At 35.1% G+C, this 10,838-nt stretch overlaps 1 protein-coding gene across 1 annotated transcript; it reads left to right on the forward strand.

Moving 5' to 3' along the window:
* Nucleotides 1-815: 815 nt before the first annotated feature.
* On the forward strand, nt 816-1,720 carry LOTGIDRAFT_135026 (hypothetical protein; the record flags this gene model as incomplete). The annotated part of the gene is made up of 3 exons (XM_009068880.1): nt 816-854; nt 1,107-1,215; nt 1,533-1,720. Coding segments are annotated over 3 exons (336 nt in total), but the record flags the coding sequence as incomplete, so codon positions are not given.
* Nucleotides 1,721-10,838: the final 9,118 nt, after the last annotated feature.

Below are 10,838 nucleotides of genomic sequence, written 5' to 3' on the forward strand. Positions count from 1 at the left end.
TCTATCGCTTTGTACATTACTGTCGAACCAAGCCCAAAAAATTGCAAGATGTTAAGGATAAATCTCCCTAGCTGAACCACTGTGAATCAAGATTTGTATTTATTTAGATTTTCGACAAAAAACAAGAATCGATTTCGTTATCATCTAATCTTAATTTTAACACGCGACGTTCATATTGATTAACGGTTTCTTTGATTTTAGATATTTGTCAAACTGTCTGTGTTTTTTACCTGTTTTGATTATGGGTGTCTCATGGTTTTTTTATTTTTAGATATTTGTGTACGATGATAGATTTGATATTATGTTAACTAAGGAGGGCGAGCAGGTAGGAAGATGTTTAATAATTTGTTTATAAATTCTGTGTATTCATCAATAGCAAACCCAATTTAGTGACTTTCATTGTCGTTTATTTCTTACATTGGATGAAGGGAAGTAATTCTAGCAATATATCTGAACACAAGATCTCAATACATTTTAGTATCTACTTAGAAAGTTTCCTGGTATATGAAAGAATGTTAAACGGTATTTAAACTAAAATTCTATTACAACAAGATCCATACCATCTACCTGGTTGTATTTTACATAACGTATTTTGTATTATTGACGTATCACATTCCTCAGCTAGAAACATCCGTCGTGCCTATTTTTACTAAGTCAAGGGCAATAACTCCGAAACCGTTCATCCGAATAATACCAATTTCGAACTTGTATTTCAGTTTGGAAGTTATTTTGGCTCCTCGGTCTGTGCTGTTGATTTAAATGGGGACTCTCTAGATGATCTAGTTGTAGGAGCTCCATTACATACAGTAGATTATGATGAAGGTCGAGTGTTTGTTTATATCAATCAGGAATTCGTAAGTGACACTTTCATATTCCTATTAATCTGATTTAAGTGTAGATCTTGAAGTTTCGTTTCGCGTTTTATTTCTGAGTAACTGCACTTTCAATCCATTTTGGTTGGGCACAAGCCATTCTTTGACAATGCCAAATGATAACAATTCTAACGTAGGGGGCCAAGGCCGGGTCAACCTCTTTTCTGAGAATGGGCACTGGGCACACGGTATACAAACATTTTCCAGTAAACAAGTTACCTATCTATATTTCAGTTTAATCTTGAACCAACTTCTAAACCACTAGTTGGTTCTAACACCCCGGCAGCTCGATTTGGTACAACTTTAATGAACGTGAAGGATTTAAATAATGATGGTTTTCAAGGTAAGAATCACTTGAAGTTCGTTTTATTTCTTCTTCAAATAGAAGCTCAATATATACATTGCTATACTGTTCTTTATCCAACGATTCACAAGTCCTTCTGCAAACATTGATAATTACTCCCGTTTTTCACTCGATTTTTAAACATGATTTTCCCTATCTTAGCTGAACTGGAGTGTCGGATAGGCTCTGACGAGAAAGAGATAAATCATTAAAAATCCGAGCCCATGTTCATTTTTCACTATGTTACTCTAGTAATGGTAATCACCAATTTATTTTATCAGCATGTTCTGACTACAAACACTCTGGTTTTTATTTAGATATCGCAGTCGGAGCGCCGTTTGAAGGAAATGGTGTAGTCTATATTTATAATGGTAAAGATGGTGGAATTCATCTGGAATATTCTCAAAGAATAGTCGGAGATGAAATGAAAGCTGTATTCTCAGGATTTGGTTGGTCCATTTCCAGACCCTTTGACGTCGATGGTGACAAATATAATGGTAAATAAACATAAAGAGATTGTAAAGAGTTTTTCTAAATTTTTTATGTGTATCAGAGACACTGATAGCATCAATTTACATCATTCTAATTTTCAATCAGATGTCTGTGGTTCTTGTTAAAGAGATTGTAAAGAGGTTTTCTAAATTTTTTATGTGTATCAGAGACACTGATAGCATCAATTTACATCATTCTAATTTTCAATCAGACGTCTGTGGTTCTTGTTAAAGAGATTGTAAAGAGGTTTTCTAAATTTTTTATGTGTATCAGAGACACTGATAGCATCAATTTACACCATTCTAATTTTCAATCAGATGTCTGTGGTTCTTGTTAAAGAGATTGTAGAGGTTTTCTTATATTTTATATGTATCAGAGACACTGATAGCATCAATTTACATCATTCTAATTTTCAATCAGATGTCTGTGGTTCTTGTTAAAGAGATTTTAAAGAGGTTTTCTAAATTTTTTATGTGTATCAGAGACACTGATAGCATCAATTTACATCATTCTAATTTTCAATCAGACGTCTATGGTTCTTGTTAAAGAGATTGTCAAGAGGTTTTCTAAATTTTTTATGTGTATCAGAGACACTGATAGCATCAATTTACATCATTCTAATTTTCAATCAGATGTCTGTGGTTCTTGTTAAAGAGATTGTAAAGAGGTTTTCTAAATTTTTTATGTGTATCAGGGACACTGATGATATAATCAATTTACACCATTCCAATTTTCAATCAGACGTCTGTGATTCCTGCAATTTCACTAAACTTCTTAGTCTTTGATGACGTCATAATCGCAAAGGGCCTTATGTGATAAACCATTTTATGATACTAGTGATGTCATCAAACACTTAGTTTTAGTGGAATTACAGGAATCACAGACAAAATTCACAAAAGGAACGTGTCACGAGCGCACCGCTGACTTTGAAATATTACTGAAATGGACCTTCCATAACGCTTTATCTTCTATTTATAGATCTGGTTATAGGATCGTTCGCCTCAGATTCAGCTGTATTGTTAGCAGGTCGACCTGTAGTTGATCTGGTAGCAAGATTAGATATACAACCACGAGTTATCGACCCTGACGGTACCCCCAACTGTCTGTATCTCGGGGCACCTGCTCAGTGTGTTAAAGCTAAGGCTTGTTTTAAATATTATGGTGTTAGTCTACCAGCAACTTATAGTAAGTGGATTTAAATATCGGGAACATCGTAACCTCTTCCGTAGCAAAGTGAACTTTTATCAGCTCCTAATTGGGCTAATGAAGACGGGAAATGCCATGCAGTGTGCAATGAGGGAAATTTTGCCAGGATAGCAGTATTCGTGGTATACAAAGTTCCCCATATCTTAAATGTTTATCATAACGAAGCGCATATACTGTTATTTTTCAGAATTGTCATTCGTTTTAAATCTGGACACCATGCCAAGACATCGACGTGAACGGCAACGGTTGTTTATATTTGATAGATACGGTGATGAAACGGAGGTTATAAAAGATACGATACAGTTACGACAAGACAACTGGAATTGTGGACAATCGTACACGGTTTTTACTAAGGTAGGGAGCGATTCAATTCGGACGTAGAACTTCTGTTGACTCTATCTGATTTCCTTCTCTGGGCAGAATTTAAGGTTATTATGGAAAATGCCAATGTATTTTCGTTAGTAATTTCAAATAAGGTTTTGCAAAAAAACACATTAGAGGGCCAACATATAAGTTAAGTGTATCCAAAAATATCTTTTAAACCCCCAAAACAAAGCTCATGTAACAAAAAGTGGTTTTTTTTTTAGAAAAGTCGAGATATAGTAACACCTCTACAGTTTGATTTAAATTATACCCTGTCACGTGATAAAACTACCCCCGCCTGTCATATCTGTCCCCTGGTCAACGTCTACAATCCATCGTCAGTTTCAGAACGGGTAAGTTTAATAACAACACTGTTTGTTTGTTTTATATTTCGAAAAGTCTTGTGGCTGTCCAACTTTTTCCATAAAATAATCCCTGGTGAAATAGGTCATAGGTGAAATTATCATCTGAGATTCATCCTCGTCATCAGTAATGAATTGGTGCTGGGGCTTAGATTTTGTGTTGAAGAATTAAAGGCCCAGAGAACAATTTTGAGGTGCCAAAAACTATCAAAATCTAGACCTTTTTGATTTTGTACAAAGACACTGTAATGAATCAATCTCTGCTGAACTGAAGAAGGTTTTGCTGGGGTTTAATTTTCACTTGCTGGGCCCTAGTCCCCACGGACTCCACCCTAACGACAGGGCTGCTAGGATTTCTGATTGACTTGGAACTATCCTTTGGCGATCCATGATCAAGCTGGCGTGTTTCTGTTTTTGGTATCATCGATTCAAAATTTCACTCCCATAATTGTGGCAATATCTCGTATAACGGAGCAAAAACGTTTCTATATAAATGAAGTCCGTTTTTGAGAAGATTTCTACCTTCAGTTGACGTTGTTGTAAGAAACTGGCCCCCGTTTTAATACGGTGGGTAGAATTTACGATACTTAACCTATATGTTATCATGATTTTATTAAAATAATCATAATTTCAGGTGTCGTTTATGAAAGATTGTGGAGCTGATGATATTTGCCAGGCTGATTTAGTTCTGAAGACAACACTTATTTATAAAAACAACGAAAAATACCTCATCTTAGATGATGCGCCATCTTTTGAGGTCCAGGTCTTTTTATGCAATACAGCAGAGCTAGCTTATTTAACAGTGGTGCGCTTTCGTTATCCTAAAAATGTCCACTATGGTCGAGTAAAAAGTATCGTTGGTAATTCAGATATTATCTGTCTCTCGAAGGCGTTAGAGTCTCAAAACCACACGAACACCATGGAATGTGACATTTCCCATCCATTACGAAGTCGAGAAGAGATCATCTTCACTGTGAGATTTATGCCTGAGAAATTCTCCTTCAATTTAAAACAGTTTGTAATTGATGTAGAGGCCGAGACGGCGAGTCAGGAACTTAACCCTAGGAATAATAATGTCACTGCTACTGTTGAAGCTCGTGTCAAATCAGCTTTAGGTCTTACTGGGTAAGTTTCATTGATCTGGTAGAATGAAGGTGGAGAACTGGAAATGTTACTGGGGGTTACTTTTATGAGTTCCTGGGCAGAACTCTGGCAGAGCAACGACTGAACAACGACCCTACACTTACTTGACTGGCTATTGTAAAATAACAATCTAAGATCTGGTAGAATGAAGGTGGACAACTGGAAATGTTACTTGTTGTTACTTGGTGTTACTGAAGTAGCTTTTATGAGTTCTTGGGCAGAACTCTGGCAGAGGACCCTGTTGAACAACGACTCTACACTTCTTTGAATGGCTATTGACTTAGCAACGTTTCCACTATGGTACTCTTAACTTGACGTGACGATTATTAGAAAAAATGTGTGCCCATGTTATAAAGATCGTCCAGGAAGGGAGACTAGACCAATATTCATCATGACACTATTTGAGGACGGGCTGTAGTTCAATCGGTTAGAGCATTGGAATCGCTACATGGCGTCATTTCTTTCTTTCTCTCTTAGATACAATAGATACAACTTTTTATCTTGGATACTTCAAAGCAACTGTACCAGAATGTTAAGGAGTTTAATGTTAAAATATTGATTATTTTATTTCAGAGCTGCTATACCGGCCCAGATTCATCTAAAATACGAAGCTGATGATGATGTTGATGAAGACGGAGATTGGGTGGAGATGAAACATGTATTTGATGTGAGGAATCACGGACCTAGTCCATTTCCTCGTGGTTATATAGAACTTCTATCTCCCAATTCTAAATATGTTTCAGTTAAAGACGTACAGGTAAGTTTAAACAATCTTGACGCTCCAGGCGATATTATCAAAATCATATAACATTTACCTTTCTCTGATGGTAACAGTTTGTTTACATGCTGACTTATTAGTGATTAAACGTCAAGGTAATTTCTGTCCCTGGCATTCTAGGTAGAACACCCTTTTTAATTTCCTTTTAGTTGACAAAATGAACGCTTCTTAGACAAATACCAGTCAAACTTTATGGTATGGTCGGTTCATGTTTAAGATTTATTTAAAGACATACAGAAAGCACAGGCATGGGACTACGAGAAGGAATGATTACAAGTGCCCCTCATACTTATTCAAACCCGTAACACTTTTCATTTCCTCATAGATTCGTTCAGAAGATCCAGATTATACTGTTGGTAAAGGATGTATAATGAAATGGACACCAGACGTCACTGGTCCTCGAGCCTCGTTTAAACTCGTTAGATACCAAGAAGATGATGATAAATCTGATTTTATACCAGAAAGCGAATTGGTGAGTTACCTTGGTGATCTTACTTGTATTTTTAAAAATAATGTTCAGGTACATACAAGACTCACTAATCACAAAATAGGCTTTAACACATAAGGCCCTTCGCGATTAGTGACGTCCTCAAACACTAAGTTTTAGAAGAATACCTGCTACCACTATGTAATTTATTTTGTTTGTATCAGGTATGTGTTGTTAATGAAAGGTGATTACTCTACCTGTGTTTTATCTTTCAGAGATGTTCTATTAAAGAATGTTTAAATATAACCTGTTCAATCGACACACTGGAGAAAAATCAAGGCGTATTTCTTACTATTACATTTGATGTTAAAAAATCTATTTTACAAGACTTGAAGGTAAAGATTTAATGTTGACACATTGGCTTAGTTTATATTGGCTGTATTTCACGCTCGGGTGCTACTGGAATCTTTATGTTAAACCACATTTTAAATTAAATGGTCCTGATGAAGATTGTTTATCCGAAACATGTGACGACAGCAGGACCGCAGCTACAGGAGGGCAAGGGGGTAATGCATTCTACCCACCCCCTGCAGAAAAAAAGGATTGCTTCCCTGACAAAATTTTTACAACCGACCAATTCCATTACTGCAACTAAACACCATTCACCATTGCCCTTCTGGATGTATTATTGCCCCCCCCCCCCCCTATCCCCTCTCTCCCCTCCGAACAATCAAGGCCCTTGGAGCCTAGGGGCCTCGGCAGAATGAAATAAGCTCTGGTTTATATTTCAACAAAGTGAAACTGATTTGTGTTCAGTTGGAGAAAATATTATCTTAAAGTCCTTGTTAAATTGTGGAACTAATCGAAAATAATTTTAACTGTTTCAGGTGAAAGATGAAATACGATTTGTATCAACAGCTAAATTAACAGAACCTTATTTTAATACTTACATCTCTCTTACAGAAATTAACTTTATTAACGTAAGTCAAACTAACCTTTTAAACCCCGACACTCCAAAAAACAAACCTTGGTACATTTCTCAAATCAACCCTTACTTACATCTCTCTTACAGAAATTAACTTTATTAACGTAAGTCAAACTAACCTTTTAAACCCCGACACTCCAAAAAACAAACCTTGGTACATTTCTCAAATCAACCCTTACTTACATCTCTCTTACCGAAATTAACTTTATTAACGTAAGTCATACTAAACTTTTAAACCCCGACACTCCAAAAAACAAACCTTGGTACATTTCTCAAATCAACCCTTACTTACATCTCTCTTACAGAAATTAACTTTATTAACGTAAGTCAAACTAACCTTTTAAACCCCGACACTCCAAAAAACAAACCTTGGTACATTTCTCAAATCAACCCTTACTTACATCTCTCTTACAGAAATTAACTTTATTAACGTAAGTCAAACTAACCTTTTAAACCCCGACACTTCAAAAAACAAACCTTGGTACATTTCTCAAATCAACCCTTACTTACATCTCTCTTACAGAAATTAACTTTATTAACGTAAGTCAAACTAACCTTTTAAACCCCGACACTCCAAAAAACAAACCTTGGTACATTTCTCAAATCAACCCTTACTTACATCTCTCTTACCGAAATTAACTTTATTAACGTAGGTCAACCTTTCGCACAAACTTTAATGAATAGGAAATTCCAAGCAAAAATATACAAATCCTCGGCGTATTTCTCAAATAATCACTTGCTTTAGATAAATAACTACAGTTTAAATAGCTGCCTGTTCCTTGAGCAACGGGACGATGATAATAATCAAGTTAGATGTTAATAATCACCGTTGATAAAGGAACATAAAACGGCTGTTACAATCACAAATATCTCCTGTATTAACAACTGTTTAGAAAGATTTTAACGAATTGCTCAATCCATGTCAGGCAACCTTCCCGTATCGTTTTAATTTTAAATCATTTTATTTTAGGCGACAACATATATTTTACCGATTCAACCGTCAAGAAGGCCGTTTCAGATCTGGGTATTAGCTATCAGTATAGTCTGTGGTTTATTATTACTGTATCTACTATCACTGTTATTATGGAAGGTAAGCATGTACAGTCGCGTATTGAAGGGGGAGGGGGTGAGTGGGGGTGGGGGGGCTATTGTACCAACCCCCCCCCCCCCCTCGGGCCATGAAAAATGAAAAATGTATTCTACTTTAACTTCTAAAATCGCGTTAAATGTATTAATTCTCCGGGTTTCCACATTATGACAAGTGCCCTCTAATATCCACAAAGCTCGGATTGTTAAAAGTGATACGGGTGTTCAAATCAGCTCTGTTTATCTTGAAAATTATCTTCTAATTTCAGTGTGGATTTTTCAAGCGGAAGAGACGCGAGGAGCTCCAAAAACTGATAAAAGCTGCGGAAACGGAACGAATCGCCAACTTAACGTCGCATTCCGTCAGTGACGTCAACGACGTTATGATTTTACCGCCAAATAATAATATTTTCATGTCCATGGAAACCACAACTTTTACACATTTAAATAATCACAACAATCACTGGCCGCAGCCGCCTGCGTTTAGTAACGATACGTATTTACAGCCTATCAATATAAATTCCTGATATCTCTTTTATTGTCTTCTTCCGAACGATTCCATTTTTGACTCGTTTGAGTCGTAAACGATGAGGCATTTTCATGAGGTCTCAGTGTTATGAGCTTGGTTTTAGCTAGAAAAGTTTAGCTGTTTGTTAAGAAGTTGCAAGAACGAAGAGGAAAGGTTTGTCGAATTCCTAACAGAGTTGTAGAGGGCTAGCTAGTTGACGGGTGTTACCAGAAAGTATTTATTAGTCGGTGCTATCATTATTTATATTAGACTCGTATTTTGTCACGAGTTGCCTTAATTTGATATTTTGTATTTTTCACTGCATGTTTATATGCTTTAAGATTTAAAGGGAGATAACACGGTTTTAATAGGTTTTAATATCTTCTATTGGCACTCCTCTGTGATGCAAGAAATTCTCGAAACTTTAACTTGCTGCCATACAATTACACAGTAAAATAACTTTATTATTCTGTCTCTTCACAATGCCAATCTATTACGAACTTTGTTCTTATACCTTGACTACAATAGTCACCTTTCTTGTATCTCATCTTCACAATGTCAATTTATTAGGAACTTTATCTTATACCTTGACTTCAATAGCCACCTTTCTTGTATCTCATCTTCACAATGTCAATTTATTAGGAACTTTACCTTATACCTTGACTTCAATAACCACCTTTCTGTGGTGCAGCTATTTGATCGGATTGTACGGAAAGGAATACAGCCAATCAGAGGCTGTGAATAATACGCCGAATGTTTACAGTCTTTCTGTTGACGGCTCTGATTGGCTGCATTCGCTAGTGTACATTACAATCACATCACTGCATTCCATGAAAGAAAGGTGGTTATTGTAGTCAAGGTATAAGTAATTCTGTGAACAGTGAAAATGTTTAAATCTGTAGAATATTGATAGCTTTAATAATTTATCTTTTATGAAATAATATTGTTATTGTTATTTTTTGTTATTTTCGATATTTATATAAAATATTAGTAGAATTTTTAAAGGTATACGACCTCTTAGAATGACTAAAAAAATGAAATTTTCAAACTTGGTTAAAATGAGTCTGTGTCCATCAGTTAGACTTATCTGGTGTTAAAACTATACAACAGAATCTCTCAATAATCTAATATAACTATACAACAGAATCTCTCTATAATCTAATAAAACTATACAACAGAATCTCTCTATAATCTAATAAAACTATACAACAGAATCTCTCTATAATCTAATAAAACTATACAACAGAATCTCTCTATAATCTGATATAACTATACAACAGAATCTCTCAATAATCTAATAAAACTATACAACAGAATCTCTCTATAATCTAATATAACTATACAACAGAATCTCTCTATAATCTAATAAAACTATACAACAGAATCTCTCTATAATCTAATATAACTATACAACAGAATCTCTCTATAATCTAATAAAACTATACAACAGAATCTCTCTATAATCTAATAAAACTATACAACAGAATCTCTCTATAATCTAATAAAACTATACAACAGAATCTCTCTATAATCTAATAAAACTATACAACAGAATCTCTCTATAATCTAATAAAACTATACAACAGAGTCTCTCTATAAAAATCCATAGAACTAAATAATAATTCATTTAAACTACAGGTTATTATTGAAAAGTGCATGATATTTTTAAGCGTTTTTCACTAATTACTTAGTTTTATACATTTATTAGATTAAAGAGGGATTCTGTTGTATAGTTAAGATACCAGATAAGTCTAACTGATGAACAAAGACTAAGTTTTGACAAAGTTTATAAATTTCAATTTTTTGGTCATTCTAAGAGGTAGTCTATCTTTAATTTATCTCATTTTTATTTTCAATCTATTTCAATACACTGCCATTGTTTCAAATATTGTAACTTTATTTTGATTTTTAAATGAAATATTTTAAAACTATATCTTTGGTCAATGTTTAAAACCCTAGCAAGGTATGGTTGGTATTAGGGGGTGAGAGCCCACACCAACTCGACTCTCGACTCGACTCTCGAAAGCACTGGCACAGGCATCAGTATTGTTCTTTCCTTGAGGAGGATTCGAACCCACGGCACCTAATCGGCTAGCAGAAGACAATCTAATTCGCTACCGATTGAGCTATTCCACTGTCACTATTTTTTATATATTTTGGTCGCCATGGTTTTCCATAAATTAACCTGAACAACTCTTTAATAGAAAAGGTAGAAATAGTCATAATGACGTCATTAAAAAACATGCCGTCTTGTTTTGAAAATGGAACTTCAA

This window comes from Lottia gigantea (assembly GCF_000327385.1).
Source record: "Lottia gigantea unplaced genomic scaffold LOTGIsca_95, whole genome shotgun sequence".
NCBI lineage: Eukaryota > Metazoa > Mollusca > Gastropoda > Lottiidae > Lottia > Lottia gigantea.